Genomic DNA, 17,083 nt, shown 5'->3' with positions numbered 1-17,083 from the left:
TTAAATGTGCACAGACATGACAGTGTTAAATAGACACTATGATAAAATGTATTTCAATTCTTATTTTATGCATGATTTGAATAAATTTTTATTAAAATGATATATTTACCAAGATTTTAATTGATTAAGCATGCCAAGGCCCATTGTTGGTCAACATGAAGGTAGATTTAGGCAATGAAAAGTATCAGAAAAACTTTCAATTTCACTTTCTACTGTAAATAGAGTGATTGTACAATTTACCAGAGAGGGGAAGGAAATGCACATCAACACAGTCAAGTTGTCCTGGGACTTCTGACAGACCATTGCATCTTTTTAAGGCCTCAGACATAGCAACATAACCTGGTGTCAGTCCCAGAACAGCTGCCTGGTATTTTTATAAACTAGGCTACTATGGCAGAGCTGCATGAAAGAAGCCACTTTTTTGTCCACCCAATATCAAATGAAGAAAGGATAAGGTTTGTGAATAGACATCAAAAGATTGCAGTCACAGTTTCTATATTTCAGGAAGGACTTCTTCCAATAATCTCAAGTGGATGATTACTTATTTATGAAAGATGGAGCAACATGATTCCTTATTTATGGAAGATGGAGCACCTTGTTACACTGCCAAAGCGACTCAAAAATGGTTGAATCAAAATGAGATTAAGAAACTGCCATGGCCGAGTCAATCACCTGATATAAACACTATTGAACACCTCTGGGCCATATTAGACTGGAAACTTCACAAAAAGAATAAAAAGCCATCATCACAGACAGATTATTTAAGTTTTTTGCATGAAGTATGGCTAGAAATTCCTCAAGATGATATTTGTGAATTTATTTCTAGCATGCCTAAAAGGGTTCTAGCATTGAAAAATGCAAACAGGATGTCAACTAAGTATAACTTATTCAAATTGTAATCATTTTTAAAAAATTTTATTGTATCATTTACCATTTTCAATAAAAATTTTGGTTTATTGAGTGTCTATTCAATTCTGTCATGTATGTATGTATGTATGCATGTATGTATGCATGTATGTATGTATGCATGTATGTATGCATGTATGCATGTATGTATGTATGTATGCATGTATGCATGCATGGATGTATGCATGCATGCATGGATGTTTGCATGTATGCATGTATGCATGGATGTATGCATGTATGAACGCATGCATGCATGCATGCAGGCAGGCATGTATGTATGTAAATGTATTTTAAACCAGGATATGTGCATTTTAATGAGCAACAAAACATAATTGAGATGGACTCTAGTCAACTGGTAAATTTTTCTACATTTTTAAAGAAAAAGCCAATGAGAGAAGATTTAACTGCTGGTTTGACTGCTGATGAAAATACTTGTATTAAAGCTCTAGCTTCCATATCTGGAAAAAGTGAATATTTATTTGTATTTGATAAAAAAGCTAATAAACTGAAAAAAATACTTTGATATTTTGGGTGATTATGTTCTGGTAAATTTAATCTTTTAGGAGACGAACTGGCACCACATAATCTTGGTGATGATAAAGTTTTCTATCAAAAACTTCGGAAACTAAATAAAGATGATGATAGTTTTTTTGTTGATAAAAGTAAGAGGCTATCAACAAAGCAGACCACATCTAGTGACATTAACATGAGCACAGGTGAGATATGTGTGCATTAGGATTTTTAAATGTATATATTTATATATATATGTGTGTGTATGTATTTTATATTTGTGTATATGTGTGTATGTATTTTATATATATATACATGTATGTATGTATGTATGTATGTATGTATGTATGTATGTATGTATGTATGTATGTATGTATGTATGTATGTATGTATGTATGTATGTATGTATGTATGTATGTATGTATGTATGTATGTATGTATGTATGTATGTATGTATGTATGTATGTATGTATGTATGTATGTATGTATGTATGTATGTATGTATGTATGTATGTATGTATGTATGTATGTATGTATGTATGTATGTATGTATGTATGTATGCAGAGTTGTTACGGCATAATATGTCTGGCAGATCTGTCGACATATTTTTAGACATATTTTACATAGACATAAAATATGTCAGAATTATTTTTCTGTCCTCTTACTTTGACATAACTTTATGTCTGAAACATTTTCTGCCGACATAAAATATGTCATGATTATTTTTCTGTCCTCTTACTTTAACATAACTTTATGTCTGAAACATTTTCTGCCGACATAAAATATGTCCAAAATATTTTTCTGCCTACCAACTATGACATAATTTTATGTCTAAAACATTTTCTGCCGACATAAAATATTTCCGAAATATTTTTCTGCGAACTTACTTTGACATAATTTTATGTCTGAGACATTTTCTGTCGACATAAATTATGTCAGAAACATTTTTCTGTCCACATATTTTGACATAACTTTATATCTGAGACATTTTCTGCCGACATAAATTATGTCAGAAACATTTTTCTGTCCACATATTTTGACATAACTTTATATCTGAGACATTTTCTGCCGACATAAATTATGTCAGAAATATTTTCTATCCACATATTTTGACATAATTTCATGTCTGAGACATTTGCTGTTTCTTATTTTAGAAGAAAAAATCGTACAACTTTATTGCTCATTTTAGATTAATTTGACGAGTAAAACAAAAGTTTCGATTTCCCCTTGTTAGAATGTAAAAACTTAGTCTCAAACTTAGTTTTTATTATTGAATGTGGTTTTTATTATATGGCGTCCTGTGCCGCACTAGAAATTATGTTAAGTAGAAAGGAAAGTAGAACTTTTAAAGGGTCGAACCATTTACAGCATAAATTCTACGATCTAATCGTCTGCAACATAATAAAAATAGAAAATAATTCTTTGTCAGAATATTTATATCCGTTCCATGATAGGTCGAATAATTTATGGTCGAAGCAAACCTTATTAAAAATATAGTTTTTCACCAGCGCACAGTGTATCGCTTCATTCAAGCTAGGTGGACAAAAGTCATATCAAGAAATCAACTAATTGATAATATTTTCACAATAACAGTCCTATATTAGTAATAACTTGCGATGTTAATTATGAAAAACATTACAGAGCAATGAGTCATAAGCAATTAAAGAGGCGTTAAAATGTAATTTCATTTTTGAAAAAAATTAAATAAAAATTTACAATCGTTGCATTAACATTTAGCAAGAATTAAAGAAAGCAATCATTTTAATGCAGCGATGGATTTTACTTTTGAGGGTAAGTACTATTTACTTACATTAAATATTTTATTTAAAAGTTAAGCAATATGTGTTAAAGTATGGTTTAAAAAACTGGGTTAAAATTGTAAAATATTTTTTGGTTTTTAATTTTTAAACTTATACAACTTTTTGTATCCACATGTATCCAAGCTAATTTATTAACAGTGTATAGCTAAAGTCCTAAGGTGTACAACAAAGAAAAAATTTTCACCACATAAATCCACAATTTTTTGTTATTAAATTTCATTTAGATCATGTGCGCTTTTTTTCAAAAATGGAGTTTTTTTTGAAGAATGGCGAAGACATAATCAAGAAGAAAGAAGTTCTCGTTTAATGGATTTTATTTTGCAAAGATTTTGTGTTACTGATGTAACTGATGTGACTAAAGATTCTGAGAGGTCTATGCAGTTAAAAATTTCATGTATGGCTTCAAAATTCGCAAAAAAATGGTCTGCAGCACATATGATGATGGACCGTTTTTTAAACAAAAATAAAATTTGGTTAGAGGGGGCAAATGTAGAATTTAAAATAAGTATATACCAGCAATGTACTTTTTCATCATCTGGAGAAATTCAAGGACGACCAAAAAAGAACTTTGAAGACTCGTCCTTTAAAACCAAAAAACGAAGAGTTGAAAACTTAGTAAAATTGCAAAGTGCAACTGAGTTGACCACAGCTGCTGAAGTAGCATGCCGTGCGTTGGGGCACAGAAACCAAGCTACTTTAATCAGAAAAAGTCTGGAATCATCAGAAAAAATTAAATCAAAAGACTTTATTTGTGGGGGCAGGCAGTTAAATCGTGACGAGGCATTAGCTCTCTCTTAAAAGTATTACTTTTACTACGCCATTCACACTAATTAGCAAATGGGGATGTGATGGGAGCTCCGGTCACAGCACATACAAACAGAAATTTAAAAACTCTGATGCTACTGATGAGTTTCTGTTTGTATTTTCATTTGTTCCGTTGAGACTGAGTGACGGTCAAAATATTATTTGGCAAAATCCACGACCTTCATCCACGCTTTATTGCCGACCAATTAAATTTATTTTTTCAAAAGAAACAAATCTTTTAACTACAACAGAAACTAACCAAGTTTTAACAGAAGTTTCTCAACTTGTTCCAACATCTATAAGACTCAACGAATCTCAAATTACTGTTAAACACGACCTAATACTATCAATGGTAGATGGAAAAGTTTGCAATGCCTTGACTGACACAAGTTCCCAACAAAAATGTTACATATGTGGTGCAACTCTTAAAATGATGAACGGTGAACTAAAAGACTTAGTTGTTAAAAAAGAACATTATGGTTTTGGTCTGTCTACTTTGCATGCGTGGATTCGTTTTTTTGAGTGCATGCTACACATTAGCTATCGTTTAGATATAAAAAAGTGGCAAGTTAGAAGCGATGAAGATAAATCTAGTGTCCAAAAACGTTCAGAAGATATCAAACAAAAATTTAAAAAGCATATGGGTCTTATTGTAGATAAACCAAAACCTGGCTTTGGGAATACAAATGATGGGAACACTGCTCGCAGGTTTTTTATGAAGCCAGAGTTAAGCGGCGAGATTACGGGTTTAGACATCAATCTCATTAAAAATTTTAGTATTTTATTAAGAACACTTTCCTCTGGCTATGATATTAACTATTATGAATTTGAAAAGTTTTGTTCTGAAACCAAAACTCTTTATATTAATCTGTATCCGTGGTACTATATGCCTGTTACTGTGCACAAAATACTTGTACATAGCACGGAAGTTATAAAAACATGCCTTCTTCCAATAGGACAACTGTCGGAAGAGTCTCAAGAAGCCCGCAATAAAGATTTTCGTCGATTCCGCGAACACCATACAAGAAAAAATTCACGTATTTGCACAAATATAGATTTGCTCAATATGCTTTTGGTAACATCAGATCCTGTCATCAACTCACACAGAGAAGTGTCAAGTAAGAAAACTGGCAAACTACCGTTAGAAGTTTTGAATTTAATTATCCCACCTATTATACCACCACAGCTTGTTGAAAATAGAATTATGTGTGACGATGAAGATTATTTAGAGTCCGATTCATCGGCTACTGAAGATAACAATGATTCATCCGATAATGATTAATTATTAATAAAATATTTTTTTATTTTACGTAGTGTAGTGAGTTTATTATTATATTTTGTATATTTGTAGTGAGTATATTTTTATTTTAGGCAAAATTTTATTACATTATTAATGTGTTGAAATTTAGTATTTATTTTTATTACTTTTTTAAAGTTATTTTTATAACTTTTTCAAGATAAAAACTTTTAAAATCTTAAAAGTAATTAAAATATCTCCTTTTTTACAATAAAATTAAAAAAAAAAAAAACTTTTTATAGTAAAATTGACTTTTAGGCGCCCCCTAAAGCTTAAACGCGCGGGGTAATTGCCCCCCTGCCTCCCCCAGGCTACCCTACTGCATAACTAATCAATAAAACACCAAAATATTGTTAACTACATTCTTAGGAATGAAATTACTAAACAAAATATTTTTGTCCACCTAGCTTGTATGAAGCGATACACTGTGCAGCGCGGCGTTTCAGGTTAAAATAGATTAACCACAGGACGAACGACAATTTAAAGCAGCGGTTAGAATACAATTTTAGCCGTAAGAAAATATCTGGCCAACGTTTATCTTTTAATTTAATCGAACCGTCAGAATCGTTTTTTGAAGAGTTGTGATCTTAACCGAAAATTTACTTCAAATAAAACAAACATCAATGATAATGTTTGGTTGTTAAAATTTTTTTTTTTCTCTTACACTTTTTCTAAAGAGAAAAGATCCCTTTTCAGATTGTAAATGATTGTAAAAGCCATTAAAATGGCAATTAAATGCCTTAGAATTCAGATTGTAAAAGACATTAAAGACGTTGTAAAAGCCATTAACATTCAGATTGTAAAAGCCATTAAAATGGCAATTAAATGCCTTAGAATCAAATATTTGTCTGCTCTCCTCAACAATCCACATGGCATTACAGGTTGCTAATATTTGGAAAATTGGCTTTTTTTTTTATCCAGTTGTATTTTGTGGCCTTTTACCTTTATTTTGGCATTTTGACACAGAAAAATTTAAGTTCTTGAAAAAGTATTTGTTTTGGAAAAAAAGATGAAATCAATTTTTGCTCCTCAAGAATTTTTAAGGATAATAAAAAACAACTTTTGACTTCCGATCCGAAGATTACTAGTTGATTTCATTGATGAAATTTGTTCAAAATAAAGTGACAGAATCGTTTTGAAACAGCCGCGATATGAAAAAGGGCATTATTATGGCATTTTACATTCACGATTTTGGAATTTCACATGTAAAAAATGTTGGCAACACTGAATTTAATTGTCAATTAAAACGACTAAAATATGACGACTTGGAATGCTCGCTTCCACGTTTGAGACATTAAAACGAATTTCCTAGCTGCATTAAAAAAACTCTTGATGCTGGAGTCTTTTGACCCACATGCAATTCAGTTGTAGATTTTTATATCACGGCCGTTTAATCTATTCTCAAAATTAACTTTGACTTTTTGTGCTAGAATTTTGTCAAGTACTTTGCTAACACAAAATCTAAAAGAACTTTATTACGTTATAAAAAAATTTTTTTTTTTGTTTTGACTCTAAAAAGGTTTTCAGAACTCGATTCTTGCACTGGGGCGCCATAAAAAATTGACTAATAGAAAATGTGAAACGTTTAGTTTTTTAAACAAATTTTATTTTATCAATCAAATCTAGATTATTTTTTACAACCATGATGGAGTTTAAGAAATCATTTGAAATGCGAGTACGTAGATGGCTATAAACCAAAGCGAATCCAGAGAAATCACGTTCAACTTTTACGCTGGAGAACGCTGCACCGTAAACTACTTGCGAGATTTCATAAAGCCGATTCCATTTTGTTTTCTGGTTTTTCTTCCAGTACGCAAGAATGTTGAATTCAACGTCTAATGACACTCGCGGTTCATTAAGAGTCCATTTTAAAATTAATTGACGAATATCTTGATCTGACTCTAAAGCTGCATTAGCAACATCTTGTCTGGTTCCTCCTCCAGTATATTCAATGAAACGGCGTACTTTTTCAGCATAAATTTCTTCTGAGTTCATAGGAATCATCTCTTCAGAAGTATTTGAGGAATATGACGCATTTAATTGTATGGATTCTTCTGTTGATGAAAAACTTGATTGTTCTCGTTGAGTACAAAGTTTTTGATGAATTTTGATTAGCTGTATAATTCCTCTATTCAACATTTCTGTATTAAACAGTTGATGACCCGATGTAAAGCAAAATCTAGGATCCAGAACTAAAGCAGCAATAAATGCTTAACATTTAAAAAAAACTTGTTCTCGTGTATTGATTGCGTTGGTCAGTAGCATTTTTAATCCCAAATCACCTGCTGGAACGTCCTCAATTCCTATTTTCATTTGAATCCATCGAACGTAGAATTCACTAATTGATAATTTTGCGGATTGAAAATCCATCATAGCCGAATGTATTGGTAAAAATGCATCGAAATATTCATCTATTAAACTCCATGAAGCATCATTTAATTTTAATTGGTCGTGTCTTAGCCTTTGATATGCTTCTGCGTTGGTATGGAAATCTTCTATCATCAAAAACGTGGAATCCCAGCGTGGTTCAATGTCTACACGAGGTTTTTTTAGATTTTTAAATGTTTGAATATATGCTACTTTCTTGGATTCGATAGCAACTTTTCTGATGTTATTTAATGCGTCTTCAAACATTGATGTTACGTCCTTAGCAGCTAGCTGACACACATGTGCGCCACAAAACATGGCTGAACAGAACGATCCAACTGATTTTTCAACACAAACAGTTTGGGCTTCACTATAATTCCCTTCTTCATTCTCTAAAGCGCCAATATCAATTTCCTCGTCTTCGAAATCTATAAATTCGTCACCATAAATTTCAAGGATCACTTTCATTTGAACTTGTGCATTTTGAAGAATTTTTGAAGCCTTCGTCATGTTTTTTCCTTGATCTGTGCAAGTTGCGTAGATATCATTAGCACATTTTCCAATTTTTCCAATTACATTTTCTAACTGAGCAGCTAAAATTTCGCCAAACTGTCGACTTTCTTGAGTAAGTATGCCTAAGGTTCTGTCAGCTATTTGCCCGTCCTTCACATATCTACAGCTAACTCCAAACACGTTTCTTCCATATCGCGACGCACTATCAAACATCAACGAGACAAGAACATTTTCAGTTTCTTCTCTTATGAGCGAAAAAATATTTTCACACGCAAGTTGAATGTAGCGTTTCATGCTGTGACGATTTATAACAATTTTGAATTCTTTGAGTGCATTTTTCACTAAAGACAATTGTCCGATTTCATCAGCTGACGCGAAAGACAAGTTACGGTTCATCATTAACTTAATCATTTCTCTAATTAATTGATTTACATCAACATCCAGCTTGATTCGTTTAATTAATTGAATCTCATCGTTATTTCGATTCCTTGTAGCCGAAGTAGTTTCAACTAAGTCAATTTCGCCAGCTTTTTCTTTGTGTTTTCGAAGAAGGTGATCTTTGAGGTTACTTAACTTGCCTTTGTAAAATTTTTTGCACATTTTACACTTTCCTCCTTCTTTATTAATTTCAAATTGACTTTTCACTTGTTTGTGCAATAAATTATTCTCCATATTTGTCTTTAAATCTTAAGGAAAACAAAAACAGTGACAAGAAAATAGTTATTCCAAGGTCTATTTACACCACAGGACAATCGTTTAAACCGCGAAAAATGAATAATTAGATTAATAATCGTTTTTTAATGCGGCTAGGAAAATCGTTTTAATGTCTCAAACGTAGAAGCGAGCATTCCAAGTCGTCATATTTTAGTCGTTTTAATTGACAATTAAATTCAGTGTTGCCAACATTTTTTACATGTGAAATGCCAGAAGCGTGAATGTAAAATGCCATAATAATGCCCTTTTTCATATCGCGGCTGTTTCAAAATGATTCCGTCACTTTATTTTGAACAAATTTCATCAATGAAATCAACTAGTTAATCTTCGGATCGGAAGTCAAAAGTTGTTTTTTATTATCCTTAAAAATTCTTGAGGGGCAAAAATTAATTGCAACTTTTTTTCCAAAATAAATACTTTTTCGAGAACTTAAATTTTTCTGTGTCAAAATGCCAAAATAAAGGTAAATGGCCATAAAGTACCATTGGATAAAAAAAAAATGCCAATTTTCCAAATATTAGCAACCTATAATGCCATGTGGTTTGATTGAGGAGAGCAGACACATAAATATTTGATTCTAAGGCATTTAATTGCCAGTTAATTTGTTTGAGTTGTATCATTTGCAATCTGAAAAGGGATATTTTCTCTTTAAAAAACGTGTAAGAGAAAAAAAATTTTAACAACCAAACATTATCATTGATATTTGTTTTATTTGGAATAAATTTTCGGTTAAGATCACTACTCTTTAAAAAACGATTCTGACGGTTCGGTTAAATTAAAAGATAAATTTTGGCCAGAATTTATGCTGTAAATGGTTCGATCCTTTACAAGTTCTACTTTTCTTTCTACTTAACATAATTTCTAATGTGGCACAGGACGCCATATAATAAAAACCACATTCAGTAATAAAAACTAAGTTTGAGACTAAGTTTTTACATTCTAATAAGGGGAAATCGAGACTTTTGTTTTACTCGTTAAATTAATCTGAAATGAGCAATAAAGTTGTACGATTTTTTCTTCTAAAATAAGAAACAGCAAATATCTCAGACATGAAATTATGTCAAAATATGTGGATAGAAAATATTTCTGACATAATTTATGTCGGCAGAAAATGTCTCAGATATAAAGTTATGTCAAAATATGTGGACAGAAAAATGTTTCTGACATAATTTATGTCGACAGAAAAAGTCTCAGATATAAAGTTATGTCAAAATATGTGGACAGAAAAATGTTTCTGACATAATTTATGTCGGCAGAAAATGTCTCAGATATAAAGTTATGTCAAAATATGTGGACAGAAAAATGTTTCTGACAAAATTTATGTCGACAGAAAATGTCTCAGATATAAAGTTATGTCAAAATATGTGGACAGAAAAATGTTTCTGACATAATTTATGTCGACAGAAAATGTCTCAGACATAAAATTATGTCAAAGTAAGTTCGCAGAAAAATATTTCGGAAATATTTTATGTCGGCAGAAAATGTTTTAGACATAAAATTATGTCATAGTTGGTAGGCAGAAAAATATTTCGGATATATTTTATGTCGGCAGAAAATGTTTTAGACATAAAATTATGTCAAAGTTGGTAGGCAGAAAAATATTTCGGACATATTTTATGTCGGCAGAAAATTTGTCTTGGACATATTGGACAGATAACAACTCTGTATGTATGTATGTATGTATGTATGCATGTATGCATGTATGTGTGTATGCATGTATGCATGTATGTGTGTGTGTGTGTGTGTATATATATATATATATATATATATATATATATAGATATTTGTTGTATCATAAACCAGGATATGTGCACTTTCACAAACACCAAAACATAATTGGGATGGATTCCAGTCAACCGGTAAAGATTTCTACAATTTCAAAGAAACATCCAACGAGAGAGGATTTGTTTGCTGGTACGACTGCTAATAAAATATACTTGTCGTGAATCTCTAGTTAATGTTTATGCAAAAAAATATATATATATATTTATTGTTAAATTTTATCTTTAGTTAAAAAATGCATTTCTTTAGATAAAGCAATACGAAACAATAGAAAACGATCTTATTTTTGTTATTTATTATAAAACTTGTCTTTTCTCTACTAGAGAAAGGCGAGTCATCAAAAAAAAATACCAATAAAGGAGGTCGACCGAAAAATCCGACTAACGAAATTTATCCAATGGATGATGCCACATTCCAGCGCAAAATGATTATGTCGCAATATGATATGAAAAAGAAAATAAGCACAATCGAGAAAACTGTCAATATTGCTGTTGGTCTATTGCAACAGTTTTTAGATAAAGATGTGCATGAAGTGAGATTTGAACAGGTTTCATCAAAAAACGAGTTAGTAAATTTTGAAAACCGCCTTGAGGACAATGTAATAAGAGAAAAGTTAAAAAGAAAATTTGATGCAATTGGAACTGTTTGTAAGGATGCAAAAGCGCATTGTTATGCAGTTTTAGATTCTATCATGACGGAAGAAGTACAATCAAAAATTAACCTAATGTATGGTAACCATGTGCCAAACAAGCAGTATACTGATCATTTGTCATTAACACACGACTTACCTTTGATTTTGTCGACAATTTTAATGTCTTTAGTGTCATGGAAGGTTCCTGAAAAACAGTTAAAAACTTATTTGAGTGAAAGGTTAAAGCAAGGAATGAAAAGAGCAGTTGCTTCCAAAAGAGACTGAATTATTCGTTTTCTTCTATTTGCCGTTTTTTAAATTTAGATATATGCATGTATCTTTATATATAATTTTTTTTTTTGAAGTAAAATTTTTGAAGAAATATAGCTGCGTTAATTTTTTGGTTTGGAGAAAATAAAGAAAAGTAGAATTATGTTATAAATATAATCTAGTAAATAATGAAAGGAACATTAATGTTCCTTTTTTTATGATAATTTATTTTCTTTACTATAATATAATAAGTTGCACGTTGAAAATGATAATCTTAAACGAACAAGTTATTCTAATAAATTAAAATGATTTTAAAAGTTTCCTTGATTGAAACTTTATTATAAACACGTGACAGAATTAGTAAAACTCACGTAAAATCTACGTATTTTTAATTACGCTTAACCCGTCTCGTACACGTGTTTGATCAAGATTTAAGTTCCAAACTTCAATTAATACGTGCTTGAAACCTTATAAGACACGTATTTAAAACCTCAATAAACACGTGTTTGAAACTTCATAAATAACGTGTCAAACTCCAGTAAAATTCCCGTGAAATCTCCGTGTTCTTGGTTTACGCCTGGATCGTGACGAATACGTGTTTATAAGGGTTTTAATTCCGAAATTGAAACTAGATGTGCCGACTGGGGGACACACACACACACACATATATGTGTTTTATGACCGAGCATTTGTCAGCGTACGATTATTTTTTTTGCAGTCAATTTTATGCATCATTAGATCAATTGTGTAAAATTTAATAGGTATGGAAAGCAATTAATTCACCAATTCACAAATAAATTTAAAAAATACTTGATAAGATACCTAAAAAAATTTCAAGTATTTTAACGGAAAACTCATTTTTTTGATGCAATCTTTAAAATTATGTGTTTTTTTTAAGTGTATGATTATTATTTTTGCATACTGTATATTGCTGAGACCCTGACTTTGATGAGAAGTACATCCCCATATTCCAGCCGAGCCTCATTGTAACCTTGGTTTAACATAGCGAGATAAATACTACTCATGCTTTTATCTTTTAACATACACCTTTCCTTTGCGTTTTAGTTCCTCAAAACTAACTTCATCACTAAAAATTACCCGCGACCATTCTTCAACAGACCAGTTGATTCTTTCTCGGCACCATTTCAACTGTTTTAGGAGCCTATGTCTTTGTTAAGTAACATCTTTCTCACTGTTTCTTTGTCAATTGTTTCCTTGTCAATTTGTCAATTGATCATTCTTTAAAGAAGCATTGAATTATCTGGTTAAACTACAAATACTTATCTTAGGATTTGATCGAACGTTGACTCGAATCGAACGTTGACTCGATCGAACGGGTGAGGTAAAATCTCCCATTGTAAACGTGCCAGAGTTTCCCGCGTGATTTTTGCGGTGTGCGGTCTGGCGTTGTCCTGGTGGAATACAACACTTTTTCTGTTTACCAAAGCTGCTTGTTTTTGGTGAAGAGCAACCGAAACTCTGTCCAATTGGGCTGAGTATCAGCCCAATTGCACAGAGTAATGGTTGTGTAAAAATATCTCAGCAGTAATGGTTTGTCCACTTGGTAGCAACTCATAGTGAACGATACCTGCTGTAGTCCACCATACACTCAGTAAAACCTTTTGTTGGTGAATGCTTGGTTTAGGAGTCATCGGTACTGGATCGTTACTGGCTAGCCAATGAAATGTTCGTTTTTAGTTGCAGTACATAATCCATTTTCGTTGCACGTCAACATCCGGTCAAAAAATGGCACTAAGTTGTGGCGGGAAAGCAATTAAGAACAAATGGTTAAGCGCTGTAGCTTTTTTGTTTCACTCAACTCATAAGGTACCTATTTGCTCAACTTTCAACGTTTTCCAAGTTGGTGCAAATGTAAACGAATAGTTTCATCACTCAATTAAATTTTAAGGCAAGGTGCTGACATGTTTGACTGGAGTCCTGCTCGATTGCCAGCTTGATATCCTCGTATCCTCGTTGTTTACGATGGATGGTCTTCCAGATCTTGGTTCATCTTCAAGGTTTTCATTTCCAGAAGAAAATTTTTTAAACCACTTTTGACCCGTCCGTTCTGCTATGGTACCTTCCCCAATAGCTGCGCATATCTTACGACAAGCTTCTGTAGCTTTGGTTCCAAGTTTGAACTCAAAGTAAACAGGCGCGAATTATCGCATCTGACACAGCCATACTCCACTTAAGAATTTTAAATTTAAAACGCACTAATAAAACTTATGAAACACATAGATTGATTCTCCTTAAAACAAGCTTTAATTTATATGCAAAATCATCCCCCCACCACAACAAGTTTTCTTAATACGTTACTTAGAAATAGGCAATTAGGATAAACCGCACGAATTTTTTTGGTTGCCTGATAGAACATACCAGAGTTGCCAGATTGGCCACTTAGTGGTCAAATCCGTGAATCTGGCCACCGCAAAAAATAATCGGCTTATCGGCAATTTAGCTATGTTTGGTTTTTTTATTCCATCATTTTATTTTTTAAAATGATTATTATAGTAGGCTGATTATGATTACTTATTTATTAAGTGTAAAATAATGTTATTTTTTAAAATTTCACAATGTTATTTTTATTAATGCAGATATAAGGTATAAAAATTATAATATAAATAGTTGAATATGTTTAATGTTTTGTTATAACTTCTAAATTAGAAGTTATAACAAAGTAATAACAAAGTAATAGTAAAAGTAAATAAAGAAGTAATAACAATTCTAGTAAAAAAAGAAACAAGAACAACAGTTTGATTTTATTTATTTTATTTTTATAACTACGACAGTTTTTACGGAATCGTAGGACAAATTTTATCCGATTGTCTTATTTTAGCCAATAAGAGTTACTTTTTGAAAATTAAACCAATGCGATCGCGGAGAATTTGGCTACTTTTTGGCCACTTTTGGCCATTTCTGGATACTTTATTTTATATTTCTGGCTAGCGGGTATCGCAAAATATCTGGCAACCCTGGAACATACATGCATTTCTAATGAAGCAAAAATATAGTCAGTTAAAATTTAACAACTTAAGTTGAAATATCTTAACGAAATGTTATCCGAATGGTATAAAATTTAGTAGTTGATTTCTTTCGAACAATATAAATGTTCTTGCGAAAACAAAATTAAGTTATCAATTTTGTATCTTCAGTTATTTGCATTGGTAATTATTTGATAAAGTAAAAAGACAAAGTAAAAATGGGCAGAAAAGCTGTTTCAGTCAACGTATGATAGCAAATTGTAGTTCTTTTAAAAGAAAAAACAAAAAGCCAACGAAAAATAGCTCGAATGTGCAATGTTTCGCTTAAATGTGTACAAACAACGTTGAAAAACCACGAGCTACATAATGATATCAAAGATTTACCAAGGCTTGGTAGGCTTTTAAAGCTAACTTCAAGAGACCAAAGTTATCTCTATCGAAAGGTTTGAAAAGACCCTAAAATTTCTTAACTCGAACTTGCTGAAGGGTTCACAAATGCCTGGTAACGTTAGTGTTAGTAGATGGACTGTACAAAGATGCCTAAATAAGAAAGGCTTAGACTGCTATATCGCTGCTCGAAAACTACTTTTGCGTGTCTCAGATCGTCTAAAAAGATTAAAGTGGTGTAGAGAAAGTTTTCACTGGTCTGTAGAAGACTGGACCAAACTGATTTTCAGCGACGAATCCAATTTTGAGGTGATAAATTGCGAGTCAAGATTAATCATCAAGAGGCTGGCTGGTGAAAAGTTCAAAGAGCGTTTTTGTGTACCAAGGATACAAGGCGGAGAAGGATCAGTCAGAATATGGGGATGTTTCTCCCATAAAAGAACAGGGTCATTCAACATTTATAACAGCAGAATTAACCAGAACAGCTACAAAGAAACCCTCAAAACTTTTGCCAACAGCCAGCGCTTTTTACGGAAGACAACAACAATGGATTTTTCAGCTCTATGGCGTAACGGCTCACACTGCAAACTCAGTTAAAGAGTGGCTTGATCGAAAAAACATTACGGTCATTCCTTGGCTAGCTCGTTCTCCAGATCTCAATCCCATCGAGAACATTTAGGCTTGGATATGCAAGAGATTGTTCAAAGAGAGCATGGCCAGTGTTGCACAATGACAGCAGGGCTTAGAAAAGCTTTGGAAAGAATTTCCAAGAGAATTATGCATCGGACTAGTTGAATCTATGCCTAGACGTGTTTGTGCATGTGTAAAAGATCGTGGTGCGCATACAAAATAATAAAAAAATCTTAAATTTTTTTTTTTTTTAAAGTTTTTTTTCTTATTTTGTTTCTAATACCACTGCACAGTGGTCCAGAATTGTCATATCTTCACCATTTTTGAAGCTAAAACCATATCTTCACCATTTTTGAAGCTAAAACCATATCTTCACCATTTTTGAAGCTAAAACGCTAAAATTTTCGGTGAATATTCATTATACCCTGACCCACAAAAGCAGCTCTTACAATGTCCCTCGTCATACCTCTGAAGGATACGCCAATGACGCGAAACCAAGGACAAATGACACAACGAATAATAATCTTGTGACACTTATTTCATACTTAAGTTTCAATGTACTATTGACTATAAATTAACAGAACATTGAATTGATTCTATTGATTAGTCACCGGCATGTATAATAAATTTTTGCTCGATCGGATAAATATCATACAAGTACAGAACACCAAGAACACATAATATAAAACTTACATTTAACAGACTTATTTTACGGAAGAACTTTTAACTTAATATTCTCTGGAGAACATGTTTCATTTATTACATAGTGGTAGATTTAGTGTATAGCATAAATAAATTCTAAAATAACACACCAAGGACACATGACATAACATGTGACATGCTTTTTGTATCTACATTTATATTTTTAGATCTATAAGTTTAATTTTATTTCCATAACACATTTGACTTCCTGGCCGATTAAACAACAAAATCTTCAAGGAGGCTAGACGAGGCACACAATATTCTGTCGTATGATCTTGCTGTGCAACCATATGCACAGACATATTCTGTGCATATTCTGTCCAAGCACAATCAGATTAGGTTAACCAAAAAGTCTTTCATAAACTTATCAGTTAACCTAATCTGATTGTGCTTGGGATAACATTGAGAAAAAATTTCAAAGTGGGCGTCACCTGGGCTAAAATTTTCCTGGTCGATCAAATTTTTATTTTTTAACAATTTATTTTAAAAAGTGTTTAACAAGCGGTAAATTGTGTCTTTTGTAAGCTTTTTTACATTTCTAAATTATTTTCTGTTGACCTTCTATATTTCCTAAGAATATTCAAAGCAAGTTTCATAGCTTTGATATCTGTAGTCAGCATGTATAAAAGTTTGTAGACCAATTTTTGCCCGAAAAAATGTAGTTTTCTTCAGTCTTTGAACTTCAAACCCTCCTTAGATAAATTTTTTAAAAAATTACGGACCTCGAAAATTGAAATCTGATCTTCACATAATATATATAATTCA

At 32.0% G+C, this 17,083-nt stretch overlaps 1 protein-coding gene and 2 pseudogenes across 2 annotated transcripts; 2 read left to right on the top strand and 1 right to left on the bottom strand.

Moving 5' to 3' along the window:
* Positions 1 to 17,083, top strand: part of LOC149893981 (uncharacterized) — a 152,750-nt pseudogene that overhangs the window by 10,934 nt on the left and 124,733 nt on the right.
* On the top strand, positions 7 to 11,730 carry LOC149893985 (uncharacterized). 2 transcript variants are annotated; one of them, XM_090076587.1, is made up of 4 exons: positions 7 to 1,373; positions 1,470 to 1,622; positions 10,736 to 10,846; positions 11,038 to 11,726. In XM_090076587.1, exons 1-4 carry the CDS (start codon positions 1,190 to 1,192, stop codon positions 11,628 to 11,630), a joined length of 1,041 nt encoding a protein of 346 aa, XP_089932713.1. In that variant the 5' UTR covers positions 7 to 1,189; the 3' UTR covers positions 11,631 to 11,726. The 2 variants fall into 2 exon arrangements, with proteins under 2 accessions (XP_089932713.1, XP_089932714.1); XM_090076588.1 differs by lacking the exon at positions 7 to 1,373 and having other exon boundaries at positions 10,713 to 10,846; positions 11,038 to 11,730.
* Positions 6,932 to 8,881, bottom strand: LOC149893986 (uncharacterized; annotated as a pseudogene).

This window comes from Hydra viridissima, unplaced genomic scaffold, assembly GCF_058129835.1.
Source record: "Hydra viridissima isolate aposymbiotic clone 2 unplaced genomic scaffold, HvirCarnegie_v1 scaffold_1, whole genome shotgun sequence".
In the NCBI taxonomy this organism is placed as follows: domain Eukaryota; kingdom Metazoa; phylum Cnidaria; class Hydrozoa; order Anthoathecata; family Hydridae; genus Hydra; species Hydra viridissima.
The sequence above is the reverse complement of the archived record's forward strand: the minus strand, read 5'-3'. Positions and strand labels throughout refer to the sequence as shown.